This window comes from Pundamilia nyererei, unplaced genomic scaffold, assembly GCF_000239375.1.
Source record: "Pundamilia nyererei isolate P.nyererei 1_Seehausen unplaced genomic scaffold, PunNye1.0 scaffold00001, whole genome shotgun sequence".
Classification (NCBI taxonomy): Eukaryota; Metazoa; Chordata; class Actinopteri; order Cichliformes; family Cichlidae; genus Pundamilia; species Pundamilia nyererei.
In genome coordinates this window covers 6293300-6310382 of record NW_005187402.1, presented here as the reverse complement: position 1 = coordinate 6310382, position 17083 = coordinate 6293300, and the positions used below count along the sequence as shown (strand labels likewise).

General features: G+C 40.3%; 2 protein-coding genes across 4 annotated transcripts in view; one reads left to right on the top strand and one right to left on the bottom strand.

Moving 5' to 3' along the window:
* hmmr (hyaluronan-mediated motility receptor (RHAMM)) overlaps positions 1-3450 on the top strand; it is a 7264-nt gene extending 3814 nt beyond the window's left edge. For 2 of the 3 annotated variants that reach the window (XM_005719570.2, XM_013912790.1), the window contains exons 14-20: positions 426-542; positions 668-847; positions 948-1673; positions 1762-1834; positions 2458-2634; positions 2788-2950; positions 3083-3450. In XM_005719570.2, the coding sequence (XP_005719627.1) occupies positions 426-542; positions 668-847; positions 948-1673; positions 1762-1834; positions 2458-2634; positions 2788-2950; positions 3083-3102 (1456 nt within the window). In that variant the 3' untranslated portion in view covers positions 3103-3450. The remainder of the gene's footprint in view (positions 1-425; positions 543-667; positions 848-947; positions 1674-1761; positions 1835-2457; positions 2635-2787; positions 2951-3082) is intronic. The other variant, XM_005719571.2, reaches the window with a different exon arrangement.
* Positions 3451-3699: 249 nt separating this feature from the next.
* Positions 3700-6351, bottom strand: insb (preproinsulin b). Its single transcript, XM_005719569.1, has 3 exons — positions 6069-6351; positions 4645-4847; positions 3700-3963 (listed from the first exon to the last, which is right to left on the bottom strand). The coding sequence occupies exons 2-3, from the start codon at positions 4832-4834 to the stop codon at positions 3818-3820; spliced, it is 336 nt and encodes a 111-aa protein (XP_005719626.1). The 5' UTR covers positions 4835-4847; positions 6069-6351; the 3' UTR covers positions 3700-3817.
* Positions 6352-17083: the final 10732 nt, after the last annotated feature.

The window sequence follows — 17083 nt, the reverse complement described above, 5'->3', positions numbered from 1 at the left end:
TTCACAAGGCAACATGAAGCGAATAGTTTATGAAAGTTGAAGTATTCACCCCAGATCACCTCGTTACGTAGACCGTAGATGTGTGCTCGCAACAACCCCTGCTGTTGTTGCGAGCACAGTTATTCCACTATATCTTCCAATATTATTATTTATTTATTTGTGTGTTTTTTAAAAAAATCCAAACCCAAAGATACAGTATTATTAATTTATTAATGTTTTTAGGAAGTTGAGGAAGAAAACGTTTGAAAAACTGTCTCATCTGTTTTTCTAAATGCAGTGTTACTTGATGCATTATGTGACCACTGCTATTTGATTTTGTATATTTTTTGATACTTCTGTCAATTGTTATAGTGAATTGGGTGTTTTAGGAACGTAAACTGACAATGTGTCTTTGTTTTTGTTTTTTTTTGTTTTTTTTTTTTAAGTAAAAGCAATGACGTGGCAGCTGTGAAAGAGGAGCATTTAGCTGCTGTGAGAGTGCTTGAAGAGGCGCACACAAAGTCCCTGAGCAAGATGGCAGAAACTGTCACGGAGCTGGAAAGGTGAGCGCTCGAGCGTCTGTAGTTCTTGGATGTGTCTCTTGAAAAGCCAGTTTGATTTGTGCTTGCTTTAAATGTGGATTTCTGCCAGAGCGTGGGCTTCACGGGATGCTCGTTTTAATTTTCAGTACCAGAGAGGCTTTAAAGGAAGCAAAGGAAAGGCAGAGAGAGCTAGAACTTGAAATTAAGGAGGTGATCCTCACAGGGTTTCAACAGAAGGAGGAGGAGATCAAGAGAGTCAGGGAATGGTTAAAAGAGCAGCAGGCGATACAGTTAGCTGGAGTGAAAGCCAGCGAGCAGATTTTGAGGTATCCTAAAAAAATTGTTTTGTTTTGTTTTTATTTTATTTTTTAATTTTCTACCTTTGCTAAAGTTGTCACTTTTCTACCTTTCTCTTTGACTTTGTAGAATGTTGCTGGAGGTGCAGGCTTGCCTTGCACAAAAAGATGATGAGATGAAGGCCGCGGAGGCGAGCCACGCTGTTCAGATCAGTCAGCTACAGCAGGAGGTACAGCTGCAGAAAAAGGAGAAAGAAGACGCACTGGGACAACTGGGGGAAGAGAGAGGTCAGAGTGTAGCTCAGTTCCAAAAAGAGAGGGAAAAAGCCCAGAAACTGCTGGAGGAAATCAGTGGGGAAAAGGAGGAAATGACGACACAGCTCAAACAAGAAAGAGAGGAGAAGGTTAAAATTCAGATCGCCCTTCAGGAGGAGAAGGAAGCATGTGAGGTTGAAAGGAAAGACCACCAGCAGCTAAGGTCAGAGGTGATCAGACTACAGACTGAGCTCGAGAGATTAAAGGAGGAAAGGAAAGGTCTACTGTCTCAGGTAGAGCTCAGAGACCAATCTAAGGTGGATCTTGAAAATCAACTTAGCACGGCCGAGCAGGCCAGAAATCTGCTTCAGTCTCACCTGGATGAGGTTGAACAAGAAACCGAGAGCTTCCGGGCCCAATTAGGCCTCGCAGAAGAGAAAACACAAGCTCTGCAGCGCGTGTTGGATGAGGTGCGACAAGACGGACGAGCTATAAGAGAGCAGGTAAAAGTACTGACTCAGGAGAAGGTTACGCTGCAGTGGGAGTTGGAGGAGCAGCGGCAGGAACTGCAAAGACAAATAACTGAAGCACAAGAGAAGAGGTGAGAGAGGTTGATCTTTGTGTGTCCTCCGGAGGTTTTTGCTCTTACAATTTGTGCATTTTTAACTCATCGTATACTTTCTTTTAAGTTCTTCAAGTTCAGAGACCGAGCACTGGAAGAAACAATATGAGGAACTGTTTGCCAAAGTCAAGCCCTTCCAGGTCTGTGATTTATTTTTATGACAACTCATAGAAACCCACACACGTTTTCATTAAAGTTGGACTAATTCGTATTTTTAGATTAATAACGGCAAAACCCCTCCTTGTTTAATTGGTTTAGTTGACAGGGTGCATGCACTTTATGTTTATCTTACCAGCAAAATAAAACTGCCACATATGAACCCGCAGATATTTCTCACCCACCTCTGCTGTTCAGGCTGTCTTTTAGTTGTCTTCAGCTCAATTAACAGCTTCAGTACTTCTACACACTCTCTTTGGAGCTCCAGAGTTCTAATAATCCCACTTTACTCTATTCACCCAGCATCAAATGGCTCACAGACACAGTTGATGAAGAAGGTGATTGAGAGGAAAAAAGTGGAGGTTTTTAGCAGTGAATGGAGCAGTACTTGCACAGTACTTTTCTAGTCTTACCGATTGAAGTGCTTTTAAGCAACTAAAAGGCAAGACTTTTTTTTTTTTCCTTCCCCAGAAGTTGGTGAAGATTTGAAGAGTGGAGATGTGTATTCATCAAGTGGTCAAATCACAATGAATGTTGATGTCATAACATTTCTGTGAACACACAGTTATCAGAATAATAGTGAAAACTAATTAATGTGTGTCTGCAGGAACAGCTCGATGCCTTTGCAGCAGAGCGAAATGCACTACTTAATGAGAACGGGGCAAACCAGGAGGAATTAAACAAACTGGCTGACGCTTACGCTCGCCTCTTGGGACACCAGAACCAAAAGCAGAAGATCAAACACGTGGTGAAGCTGAAGGATGAGAACATCTCTCTGAAACGGGTAAAACGTGATGCAGAATTGCCTGCCTTCCAAAACGCAGACATCATTTCAAGCTAACATGCCTCTACACTACACCCTCCCCACCTTCTTTTTATTTATTTATTTATTTTCCCTTTTTTTTTTTTTTTCTTCTTCTTCTTCATGTGTGTGTAGGAGGTGTCTAAGCTTCGCTCTCAGGTGAGCTGGCTAAAGACTGATCTGGAGCAAGTGAAGTCAAAGCTCCCCAGTGCGCCTCGCCGCAGGTTTGACCCCAGCAAAGCTTTCCAACATGATAAGGAGAACAGGCAAGCTGAAGCGTCTGAGCCGCTTAAAGATGGTAAGCACTTTCATCTGGCCAGAACCTTGAAGGAATGATGAGATGAAATATGAATTTTTTTGTGGATGAGTCTCATTTTTATGTAACTCCTAAAGTGTTTTTAAAACTCTGATTCTCTGTTTGTTTTGTTAGGAAACCATTATGGACTTTAGGCTTTAGGACTCTGCTAGCAGCGCTGCCAAGAGACTTTTCTGAGATCTAGTATCTGTGGGTTATGAGAGTGTAAACTGAGGTTTTACAGCCTTTTGTTTTAGTGTGTACATTTTGTGTTTGGATTTTTTTTTTTTTTTTAACAAAAACTGTTTAAATTTAATGAGGTAAAAGATGGAATAAAGTCTTAGATGCTAACAATTTGAGATCAAAAGTGTAACTGGCTAAAAATCCAAGGTGCATTTTGCTAACTGAATTTGAATCTTTTTCATTAATCTTAGGGTTGTAGTAATTATCTCATGGGGAAAAGCTCTGTCTTATTCTGTAAATAAAGACAAATTTTAATACTCTTCTTGCACCCAATCGTTCTTGAGACCTATTCACATGCTAGGTGTAGAAATGCTTTATAAGGAGCTTTTTTCTTTTCTCTCATTTGGATCATTTTGGCCATGTCTATCCTCAGCCAGAAGAGAGCACTCTAGGACTGCAGCCACAGGTTGGAGTACAGCAAAAGGCTACCACAGCCCATGTTTCTGCTGCACTATATATGAGCGACAAAAAAAACACAAATTCACATCTTTGCAGAGAAGAGCCTTGGGTTATGGGTCAGGAAGCTTTATTTCCTTCAGTTGATAAGACATAGCCAGCAAGTATCAGGCCAGAAATTGACTTCGGGACCTTTTTACAGGCTATGAGTGGTGCTCCTGAAGTGGCGAGTCAGTCGCAGTAGCCCTCCAGGTGGTAAATGCTGCACGGCTTGTGGCAGCACTGTTCCACGATCCCTCTCTTCACTTTGGGCTCGTCGCGGCCCGACAAAGCCCTCCACAGTCGCTGGTCCTGTCTGGCCCTTTTAGACAGGAACCCTTTGAAGTGGAGAAAGTTTCCACAGCCCTGTGTTAAGTCCTGATGCTGCTGTGCAAATCTCCAGTTCCGCAAAATACCATTTACTGTTCACACTTTAATGGAGACTTAATGGCTAGTTAATCTGATCTCCCCAATCCATTTAGTCTTGTTAGTCTGTACTTCAAGAGGAGATATGATGGAGCGCTAACGGAGGCATATCATAGCTTACACCCCTAATGTTAACGTCGAAACATCAATAGAGCGTTTGATGCGGAAGATCCAAAAAAGTTTCTAGAAATAACATAATGAATAATTTAGCAATTTCACAATTTTGATCAACTGGTTTTGTCACAGCATAGATGTTGAAAGCTACAAACCACAAGCCTGGCTACACCACTGAACTCAGAGGAGCCTGGAGTTAGGCTTTGCACACTAATGATGACTCAATACATTGATATAGTTCTGTAAAGTTTTCAGCATGTTGTCCCTAAACATTTTTCTTCCAGCTAGCATCCAATTTGGCATTTTCATTAGACTGAGTCTGAACTTTGAACACTGTGTTCAGAGACTAGACACACAAAGCACCACTGGGGTCTTGGGGTGATGTCATGCTGTTCCTTTCTGAACTCCCACCATCAAGGGGACAATTAGAGCTTATTTTACACAAGTCAAAAAAAAGAGAAGCAGAACGGTGGTCTTACCGAGCAGATGTTCCACATCACGCTTGTGGGTCCGGCTCGGATTGTAGAAAAAGCCCCTTTCTCCACACACAAAGTAGAGGGCGTCCACCAGGTGGGAACCACACAGATGCTTGAGGGGGACCGAAGACCCCCCTGGAGAGCAGAGCATCAGCAGTAACAGCATGGACACTGCCCATGATACCCTGGCCATACGAGGGAGACCGCTTGAACAAAGGACAAAAAAGAGGACTTCATACACAAACACTTGAAAGCTATTCAGATTTTTATTGTGTTGGGTTTCAAAGAAAAGTGTAAAAGTGAATTCAGTTATCAATACATAATGCCTGAAGGTTTGGAGGAGTGAAAGAGCATGAAGTGATGCCGAATGATGACTTTTCCTGGCATTTTCATTTAATAACTTCTTGTGAGATTCTACCTAATAGCTGCAAAGATGAGGCACATGGCAATACCCCAACTCAAAATTTAGAAAGGAGGGAGAGGGGGGGAAAAGCTAATACTGCATTCTTTGATGGAAATGCCATTTGAAAAACAAGATCTGTGGAAGAGTTGTCGTATTCTCCAAATTTTCAGTGTTTGAGAAAAGAGGATCATTTCAAATGTTACATCTTGATGACGCACTTGGTCTTCACTCTGTTTTTCACAAGGCTAATGCAACATATAGTGATAATCTTTTTCTAAATAGAAAATCATCCCTAAAAATGTAATATTTTTGTAATGTTCTAAGTTTCATAGGTATATTTTTTTTTCCTTTTTAGTTTTTTTAGATTTCAGTCACCCAAAGTTGAGCCTAATGTTATTTCTGCACAGCCTCTGTTGAAGTAGATTGAAAATTGATTTTGTTCTCAGTCCGTTTGCTTTACTTTTATCCCCAGTTGAGCCAGATTTTATGATGGCCCCATCAAAGCTAGAAAGAATATGCCCCAGAATCACCAATGTGGATACTGTCAGTGTATCCTCAAGGTCAGCCCACACCTTGCTGTCCAGCTTAGCAGTTACAGTGCTCAAGAGTGGAGATGATTTGTCCAGTATTACAGAAGTGATATTAGTTAAATCCTATTTGTGATGGATATTCTTGCACGTTTGAAGTTCAGCTTCTGTTTCAAGGTGAAAAACATATTTAGCAGTCATTTAGAAACTATATAGACCTTTTGTGGACATCATATAATGTACTGCAGATTATTGGATTGAAAATAAATCATTTTAACAGTGTCTTTAACAATGCACCTGTGCCAGACATTACAGCATTGGCAGAACACTCTATCGGGTCCGCCACTCCTCTATCCCTCTCGGCCTTGTGCCAGGCTCCTTGGCACAGTAGATGGGTTGAATTATAGATTCTGCCCACACTTTATTTTCATCCTGGTTATTATACACATAAATTTTAACAGTGAAAATCTTGAGGGAATACAGACAAACTTCCTTACCTGTGTTTGAGGCCTGAGTGCAGCAGAGCAGCTGGTGGTTAAAGATGAAAAGGGCCTAGGCATATAGGGCTATACTGGTAGAGAACATCTCTACTTGGCTACCTTTGCCCCTTAATAACTCTCCACCTGGCTTTTGTCAGCCTCAGCGGAAAACCCTAAGGTCCTCTCATTAAAACCCTGACCCGTAAGCATGCTGATCTGCTCTTCAGTCGCACTACGTCATTTAACGGAGTGTGGACCTGCAATAACGGGATGTAGTTGAGAAGGCAGACATCCAGCGATGCCCAACTCAACCCCTGCTGTGTGTTGTCCTGACTTGCTCTGGTAACAGGATGACTGACAAACACCATATGCCATGTTCTGATCACAAGCGCCATGGACTTCCAAGTTTGCCAGTGACCACTGCTGGTGTTTTTAGGTACTGTCACATAGGACTCATGTGAATAATGTTTGCGTCATTCAAGTCCAAGTTACAGATGTACATATGCAAGTTCACACAGGCGTTTTTATTTAGTCGTTTATATTAATATATATTATATATTAACATATATATAATATATATTATATATTATATATATAATATATATATATATATATATACTCTAAATGATAAAATACTCCTATCAAATTTTGTACAAATTTATTTTTTGAAACTAATTATGAATTAGAAATGTAGTCACATTTCTAGATGTTGTGGACATGTGGATTAATAGCTTGCTGACATTTTCTTAAACAACTTACACTCAGCAAATGCTGTAGATGATGTGGACTCAGAAAATGTATTTTTAAAAGGACACTAGAAAAACTTGCAAAGAGATGCAGATGTTAATAAGATGACTGCTAAAAGCATGAACCTGGTTATTATAGTACCTGCTATGGTTACGGTTTCTAGGTTGAGGAGGGAATTTGGCACAATGTCACAAACTTTTATCTTTCCAGGTCTTTGCAGTGTTGTTGCGCTTTTATTGAAGAATAAAAGTTTTTTGAACTTGACGAAACAATTGCGTAAGCAGTGGGGGACTTTAACAAGCATCTGGAAATGGAGGAACAATCTAAAAATGGGGTCTCCCATTCTTCAACAATGTAGTTTCATATTTTTATCTAACACTTTTAAATAGAAAAGGAGGTTATACAAAAAAATTGAGTCAATATTTAGTATGACCACCCTTATTCTTCAACACAGCCGGAACACACTTAGGGAAACATTATAATTTCTTTAATTAGTCTTTGGGAATAGTTCTCCAGGCTTCTTGAAGGACATTCAAAGCTCTTCTTTGGATGTTGGCTGTCTTTTGTTCTGTTTTCTGTCAAGAGGAACCCACACTGCTTCAATTATGTTGATGTCCAGGTTCTGGGGCGGCCAATCCATGACTGAGAGTGTTGGCATTGCCGAGTTTTAGGAATCACTTTGCCTACTTTACGCAATACCTTTTTTATTTTAAAGAAATGGGAACAATTTATGTATTTTTGTGATAGGCTGCTAGCAACAAAGTGCCTAAATGTACAATGTAAAATGGGATTTATGAATAAAAGATACCTGGTAGCACTTCCGACACTGTTTCATTCACGTCTTGTCTTGTTAAAATAAATAAATATTCTTAACAGCAATATCTGTACAATTTTTCTTTGTAACATTGTTACTTATTTAAGCCTTTTGTAACTATTCTTTTTCAGTTCCAAAGACAGATTTATAGACTATGTTTCCAGCTCTAATGGGCCATGGGTATTTATGCTTATGTTATTAATGCTATAGTCCAAAAGCATACACAAACACAACAAATACAACAGTGACAACCGAAGCAGAATTTGTCCTCTATTAATGTTTCTCCATAGATCAATCCTGCAAAAGATGCTTAATCATGTTATTTAATGTGCAGTGATTTCTCATTCCACTCAAGAGAGCATCCATAAGTCTTAGTATTTCTTCTCTGTGTATATCTAATTGATTCATGTTAGGTAAATCTGATGCTGGTAATTAGTTTTTATCCTGAAAGCACATGTGTTCAATCAAAGATTTCGTTTTTGCTTTGGTTATTTTTATTTAAAGGAGTTCTGTGCTGCTTTTCCCTTATGAATAGCAGAAGGGGCGGGAGCTCCTTAAGGAAATTATAAAAACAGGAATGATCTCTTATTAGCTATTGTACTATCAAACAAGGGAAAAGCAAGATTAAGAACTGTTTGCGCGGTAGAAATGTTATAATTTAATTTACACTGCACAAACACAGGTTATGCTCACATTTGACTGCTGATTCATATGGCCTATACTTGTTTTAATAGAAACAACAAGACAGCTACAGCCTTGAAATTCTTCTACATGTTTTTCCCCAACTGCCAGAGACTAATTAACCCAAAGTTCAACTTGTTGTTCATTTATTTTCCACAAGGGGAATGAAAGCTGTTTCTAATGAGTAGACAGAAAAAATCTTGTCGGTTTTTACCATTTTGAATATGTAATTAATTTTTTTTCATGGCTGACATGATCTAATATTCTTTTAATCAGTAAAATAACCTCACATTAAGGGCTCTGTGTGCTAACATGGCTTTTAGGGACCTCAGAAATAATTTGAAACAGATTTTGACAAAAGAGACGTTATAACTAAATGACAAGGGAGGGTCTTTTGAGGAATCCTTAAACAGTGGGTAAGGAGGGAAGCTATACAGCACCTTAGCTCTGCGAATCGAGAAGGTGTTAAATGCAGAACCAGGAAAGGTCCAACTTTGCCATGCTTTGAAACTCGTTCCTTGAGGGATCAGAGCAAAGCGGCAAGAGCTGCGAACAACAGACACATCCTTTCCTCCCCGATCGCATGGCTGCTTCAAACATGCACATCAAACAGCTTAGAACTAGCAGATGCCCTAGACATGCAGAGACAGACAAAAGTTGGGTGGAAAGTCGGCTGGGTCCCTAAGGTGGGAATTACGTAACTCCTCTTCTCTTCTACTGTGTTTGAGGAGATAAAAGGGAGTAAGGAGTTCAGGCTAGTGAGATGTTGTTAATCTGCTCTGATAGGGAGCCTTTTTACTCCCATAATTATCCCAGACTTTCTGAGGATGGAAACTGAAGAGACTTAGAACATTAAAAAATCGTTGACTGACACAGCAGACAACAGAAACAGCTCGGATCATTATATTTTTATGTGAGATTTTGAACCATATAAGGCAGAAGTAATGAGAGAGATTTCCATAAGTCAACCCTGAGACGCAGATACTGATGCAAAGCCTTTCGCGAGGATTCATCTGTGCTTTAATGGAGCAAATCTTTGAATATTGAGCAACTTCTATTTAAAACGACTCCAGGCCAAATAAGGAAAACATCAAATAAGTGTCCAAAAAAAAAATGTTTGGCAAGGGCAAAGAGTTTGGATTCTGGCAGGTCAAAAGCCCCCGTCATATCCAAACACTGTGTCATGCATGTGTGTGCAGACACACAAAAGAAAGACTGGACACGTCCTCCTGTTCCAGACACTGCCCTCCATGTGTGTCACGGCCTGCTGGCTCAGATCCATGACAGAACGCCACAGAGTTTCAAAAATCCTTGGTTAGAGTGTGTGTGTGTGTCTATACTGTGAGTGAGAGGGTGAGGGCTGCCCTGGTGTCTGAACTCTCATGTCGTGCCGGTGACAGTTGCTAATGCAGTACTAACCTCTGTCATGACCTACTTTGCTATGCCACCTTTGTCCAGATCCTTATATTACACACATTTAAGTGCACACACTCACACGGAATATTAAAAAATTAAAAAAAGAAATGAATCCCCTTCCAATTCCAAAGACATTTCTCAAAAACTATACTTGTGCGCACACAGACGTTTGAGTGGATTAGATTTAGGAGCTGACAGCATGGGTTGGGGGACCGAGCTTGGTAAGAGCATGGTTTGACAGCTGAGAAAATGGCTACATGTTATAAATGTGACAAGCCCCCAAGAGATAGGTGATGCAGGACAGAATGATGGCCAGTTTGATTTTCAGCCCAGAAAATAGATATCTATTTAAACCCTCATGTGACTGGCCTTTTCAAGTTGAGCTCAGCGCAAGACAAGAGAATTTCATTTAGGAGTGCCATTTTACTACTTTTTGGTATGATGGATTGATATGGGAGCTTCTGCTTCTTCTCTGAAGGGATTTTTTCTCCCCTCATCCAATCTGAAGGGAAAAGGATGTTGTGACTTTTTGAATTGTGACCCTCCCAAACGGGTATTATACCCTTCAATGCCCCAATAAGAGGTAGCATCAGCTTGAAATGTGTTTGATCTCTCACATTTCTCAACAAAACAGGGGGGTCACTTCAGCTAGGGATTGGCGGGGTGCAGTTTCTATGTTTTTGGTGCTGACAGCATTCGGAACCAGTTTTGAGGTCGCATTTGTCTTATGTTTACGGCCATGTTAGTGTGAGGCTAGTGACATTAGCATATGTCTGTCTTTTGCAGTTTAGCTTGCTGATTAGCCCCATATAATGCCCATTATCTAGTGTCATTACAACCAATATCAAAAAGACAGGGAACATCCTCAGTAGGTAGAGTGGTGGCCCCATGATCGGAAGGTCGGGGGTTCGATTCCCCTGAACAGCTACCCTGAGGTACCCCTGAGCAAGGTACCGTCCCTACACACTGCTCCCCGGGCGCCCAATGGCTGCCCACTGCTTCACTGAGTGAATGGGTTAAATGCAGAGAGCGATTTTCCCCACGGGGACCAATAAAGTACACTTTCTTTCTTTCTTTCTGTAAGGTGGCTCCTCTTGTTTGTGCTACCCTTTAGCTTAGCGATCCCATAAAGCCTTCACAGAACGTCTGTCAGGATCAAACATAAAAGTCTGCATCAGATTTCATGGTGTTCCATTAAACAGCTGTTTTGAGAGTTGTTTTGAAGCAAAGCCACAAGTTTGAAGTAAAAAGATCAACAAAAGTCAGTAGAGTCCATCATGTGGGACTCCACTTTTAACCACATTTTAACTAAAATTCACTGGAGTCTGTTGAATCTTTACAATGACCAAGTTTAGAACTAGTATGTAGCTGAGAGTAATATCACTATGCGGAGTAGACTAGATGGAGGAATAGCTTTTTGATTATAGCCATGTTGTGCACAGATTCTAAAAAAATGGTTAAGAGTGTGTATGTGTGTCTGCACGTTTGCACAAATCGATACGGTTGGTATCACCCCCCTGAGTCTGTCTCCCCCTGCTCTTAAAGATAAAGCAGAGAGAGCAGACCTCCAGCCAGACGTATGAGTGGGATTAACAACAGGCGCTTATTTGGGAGAAGAAAAGAGGCAAAAGCTAAAGATATAAGGATTTCAACACTTTTCATTATTTTGTAGAGAATGTGTATAGCAGGTACTGTCAAGGAAAAGGTCAAAATCAATCAATCCAATGTTCTCTGTCAACCTGCCTCAAATTGCATATTGACCCATTGTAACAGTCTCCAAACTGGTGGATTAGTATGTGTTGACAACTTTAATGCTGGAGTGGAGCTTTTCTGCAAGAGTATCTATGTGCCGCTATTGGGTATCTCGTGGAGTTTGAGTTGACATTACTAAGCCAGAGTTGCTCGTTTCACTCCTTTCTCTATCTCTTCCTTTAAAACTTTCTCTCACATATGTGGCTGAGAGAGATAGGAAGAAAGAGAGGGAGAAAGAGATAGAGAGGTGGTTGCTTACATAGCAGAATGCCAAACATGTCCACGTTTGTGTGTATGTGCATGTATATCTGACACTTGAGAGTTATCTCGATCTGTTACTGTCTGCTTTTGCAGGAGCTGTCAGTGCAACACACACATATATATTATATATATATAAAATGATGTGTAGCTACGTTGACTCGTTGGCATCCACTGGGTTCGCATATAGCATGTTGAACAGGAAGTACGAGCTTTGATATGTTGATGAGAACCTTTTATGTTCTGTGTTTGTGTCTCAGAGAGAATGTGTGTGTGTGTGTCTGTGCATGTGTTTTACTCTTTTGCTCAAGAGCAGGAGGGAGATGCTTCAGATGTGTTGTACTTTCATTCCGGAGTCGTCCTTTGAGGTAAGAGGATCCCATGGAAACTTAACATTTCATTGTGGCTTGCCGCTGATAAAGATTGAATTATCTGTGTTCTCCTTAAATCCCCATTCAATCTTTTTTTTTTTAACAGGGATGAAAGATTTTGTCTGCGGTGCCCTGGGAGCTGTGTACCCTGCTGTTTGGTAATATCTGAAATTAATTCCTCCACCAGTCCCAGTTGTGCCTAAACAATTCAAGGGCAGTGTTAGATCCTCAAATTGAGAATTTACTGAAAGGCCTTTGTACCACCGCCAGTGATAGCGTTTTTGTTAAGGATAATTCCATTTATCATTACTGTGTCCTACCACAAACTGGTTTGTATTACCCAAACAACAAATTATATGTGACGCTCAATCACAAGGGTTGTTACTCATTAATGGAAGTTGTTTTTTTTTCCTTCTTAAAGCCAGGGTTAAAGAAGAAGAAAGAAAACAGATAATTCTTTGAAGTGGAAGCAGAGGTCTCCACAAAGAAGAATTTCAAGAAACAGAAGGCAGGGTGGGAATGGAGAAAGGTGAAGCAGAAGACTCTGTTTTCAGTTTTGTTGAAAGCACACAAGCATACTTAATTTTCTCCAGGCAGGGGTTGCTCATAAATTCAACACTATCTGGACCTTAGTTTCTCATCCACTCAATATTTCCACTATACACACACGCACAAGCATGATCACCTTTCTTGGCCTTTGCCCTGGCTCAGAAGATGGTTGCCTTGAGATGTGAGCCGTTCTGAATGCAGATTCTGCATGCTGGACCGCAAATATAATAAAATATAGACATTGCTAATAGAGTCTGGCAGTTATGCCTTTGGATGAGGTTAAAGGGCTTCCTTTTTAACTCAGCGCTACATTTGAAGGGTCTCTGGTGATTAAACCAAGAGTTAATTGTACGAATTTCAAGAAGCAGAACTTTTCAGCCAGTGCGAAAATGAAATGATCATTTTACCTATTGTTACATTTACAAAAACAAGAACCAAAACCAAAAACATGCAAACAGAAAGATCTTCAAAGAGTGTTTGATCTCCAGTTGAGCTGTAGAGCAGTTTTAGTCTCAAATATTTACTTTGTGTTTCTTTTTTTGTCTTATGCATGCACATAAATATACAGTGGAATTCTGATGAAAAGTACACCAAGTGGTTTCACACTATTGCACAGCAGCTGCACAGTAATGTGAAAACCAAGCCAAAGAGCAAAGTGATAAAGAAAAAAAAAAGTGGGATTCAACTTTAAGAGAAATTAGCTTTGGAAATGTTTCACGAGGAAAGAAATGCACTGAGTGCTACACACAATCAAAACAGCTTTTATCTACAGAAAAACTTCACAGAACACCTTAAATGAGAAACACTTTATTTTTTATTGATGTAATTTTAAACACATTTTGTGGCTATGTGATTAAAAGATAAAAACACATCACCGGTGTAAAATAACAAAAAACCAATGATATAGCAGGCCCGTTTTTCTGTTTTGTTTTTTAAGGTCCTCTATCGCCTAAAATGTATGGTTCTTTAATTGCAGCTTTTTATTGGGTGAACATAAATACATGGTGTAATATATGAGCTAATTAAGTAACTTGCTTCGTTGGTGAGGTGTCAGCAGTAATGTGAATGTTGTAGCCTCGATTGCAAAGTGGCTGAGATGACTTTCTTCCACAGAGATAGGGTGACATCTGGAGAGAGCTGGGAGTAGACCTGCTGCTCCTTTGTGTTGAAAGGAGCCAGTTGAGGCGTTTCGGGCATCTGGATAAGATGCCTCCTGGGTGCTTCCCTGTGGAAGTTTACCAGGCAAGTCCAACTTGGAAGAGACCTCCGGGTATCTCCAGAAGCTACTGGAGAGATTATATATCTTATCTGGTTTGGGCATGCCTTGGGCTTCTTCCAGGAGCAGCTGGAAATTGCTGCTGGGGAGGAGGACATCTGGAGTGCCCTGCTTAGCCTACTGCCACTGGAAGACAATTTTGGATAAGCAGAAGATAATGGATGATTGATGGCTGCGTAATTAGCTAGCGACAGGTCTGTAAACTGATTGGTTAACTTCAAAGAAATGTGCTACTTTGTAGAAATAATTCAACAATGCAATGTTACATACACTATCAGAGAATTCCCTCTGTGTGATTGACAAGATCAAAAACCAATTACTGAACCTTAGGGCCCCCACTCTGCACTTCTTTAAAGCAGCCAAGATCGTCTAGTAAAAGTAAAGAGAGTTCCAGAAACACTTCTGAAAGTCTTTGTGAGTGAACAGCAAAAAAACCAAAAAACCCCCAAAAAAACCCCCCACCTACATGTTCACTACTTGTTATTTTTGTCAGAGTTGTTATTTTAACAGTAAGTGGGTGGAGAGACATCTACTCCTTTTGTTTGTACTTTTAGACATTTGGATTGTAGGGGGCAGTTACTTGAGGTAATGCATTTATAGAGGGAACTTTCATTCAGGTGCACCACGGGGAAAGCAACAGTTTTTCACAGTATTCTCTGTAGCACGTAAACCACCACTGAAATATAAAGTTAGGCTGCATAACTAATGCTCTTCTAGCTGTTCCCAGAGAGCTGATTGGAATTAAATTCTTGTGCCTTTGATTTCACTAAATCCCAAATCACTTTGATTCAAGCCCAGACTTGGCCAGTCCATCAGTTCTAGTACTCCACATTCCCTTTTCTCGGTCAAACAGCCTCTGCACAGCTTTGAAATTTGCTTGGGGTCATTGTCTTGTTAAACCCATAATTAATCAGTTTTACTTCAGAATGTTCATAGTTTTTATGGACCACTTGGCTACACTAGGTGTAGCCAAGTGGTAGAGGCTTGCACTTCGGTAGTCTCAGAATCTCATGTCTGCTTTTCTCAAATGATGTGGTTCAGTTGGCTTCATTAAACGATGGCCTCCAGTTTGTACTGGAGCGGTTTGCAGGTGAGTGGGAAGTGACAGGAATGAGAATCAGCACCTCCAAGTCTGAGGCCATGGTTCGCAGCTGAAAAGGGTGAAGTGAAGAAAGAACAAGATTGCAGATACAAGTGACGGAAAGGAGCTTCCTCAAGAGGATAGCTGGCCGCTTCCTTTGAGATAGGGTGAGGAGTTCATGAAGGGCTCCGAGTAGGGCCGCTACTTGTCCATGCACCTCCTGGGTGAGGTGTTCTGGGCATATCCCACTGGACGGAGACCCCGGGCAGCTGGAGAAATCACATATCTTTGTTGCCCTGGGAATGCTTCGGTGTTCCCCCAGAAAAGGTGGCTAGAGAGAGAGAGGTCCCTAGCCACTTGGGCTTCTCTACTAAGGCTGACCCGGCCCCGGATAAGTAGAAGAAGATGGATGGATGGAGGGGTCGGATGGGTGGTTCAAGAGGGATTCCAAGTTTTGGTGGATCCAAGATGTTGTAGTAGACCTTCTTCTTCACTAATGTGTCCATGCTGCTTCTATAATAACTATACCATAATGGAATCTTGCCCCTTTTTCACTGTCTTTGCAATCCATCTAACATTCTCCAGCTTTTCTGTGGACATAACACAATATTGCTGACTGAAGAGTTGAAATCTGTACTTGTCTGCCCAGAGTACCGTCTTCCAGTTATCTACAGCTCAGTGTTTGTGATCAGCTTTCATATTCTGCCTCTTCCTTGGCACTTTTTATAAGTACCAGTCTCAGCAATTGACTCCAAAGCATGACCACACTGTGAGAACACTTTTAGTCTTGCCCAGATTGTCTCAAAGATCATCCATCATCACAAAGTGCTTTATTGCAGACTCTTTCCTTTTCACTGAGTTCTCTACATTTCACATGGAGTGACGCAGTCCACATATTTATACCTAGAGTTTGAGCCAGCACACTGGACTTCCCTGAGAAGTCAGAAGTGTAATAAGTGTAATTTTAAAGTCCTTTATGATTTTTTCTAAATATCAGAAACAATGTACTTTAGCATTAAAAATAATTTCAGATAAAGAGCGTAAACATACTGATGGATTAACCATTAGAGAAACTGATTCAGAAATAGATTCTGGTAATTACTCGTGCTACTTTAGTGCTGCTTACAGTGGGTGGTGGTCTAATGAATGCGTTATGCACTGTAGTTATATATGGATTTAAAATGATGAACTGGGAAGTATTCTTTGATAAGGACATAGTCATTACATGTATTGTTATGTAAAAAAATAAATAATTAAAGCAGCTTTTAAAATTTCCTAATTTGATCCAAAATTTAATGGAAGATTCACCCCCCAAAGTTTGTAGTAAAAAAAAAATCACATAACATGTTTTGTTTTGTTTTGTATTTTTTTTTTTTTTTACATGATTAAAATTTCAGTGTAATTCAGATTTAACATCTTTTGCTTCATTGGATGTAAAGAAAAAAGTTTCTTATGCAAGCAAAGAATCTGAAAGTTGAGAGAGGTAAAAAACACTAAATACAGTATTAGTCCTCAGACGAACAACTGAAGGCCGGAAAGAGATTTAAATAGAAAGTTACACTTTTCCGATTTAGGCATTATAACATGCAAAAATAATAACGCAAACAGCACTGATGATTTAATATGGCAACCTGACTTGCCACAGAAGCAATCCTTCTAATAGAACCACTATGATTTATTGCTGAAACTCTCCACAATAGAGACTGTAATGGGCTTTATTCATATTTTTATTTTATGAAACACGATGAAAGGGGTCATGGTGGCCATTAAGCGGATTAATGGTATGTGTTGGGTAAAGAAGATGCTATAAAGCCTTAAAAGTTAATGCTGTCATCTGCAGACTGCTGTCTTGATGGAGTGGGAGGGGCTACATGCAGCTAATAGACATAATTCAGCCAGGTAATGTTGGATCACTGGGGGACAAGATGGATATCACTTGGCAATGTTATAGGGTGTGTCGTAGTGTGCCGGCACATTTACGCAGGTTATTTATGCTCCATAATGAAGAGCATAATGAAAATTGGACACAACTATAAATATGAGTAGGGAAAGCGTAAATGTGGAGGGATAATCATTGATGCAATTAAG

Bases quoted from the DNA above. Each gene is read 5' to 3' on its own strand.
- insb (XM_005719569.1), bottom strand. From the start codon at position 4,834: ATGGCCAGGGTATCATGGGCAGTGTCCATGCTGTTACTGCTGATGCTC. The intron at 3,964-4,644 runs GTAAGACCACCG...TCCACTTCAAAG, and splicing joins TGATGTGGAACATCTGCTCG to GGTTCCTGTCTAAAAGGGCC.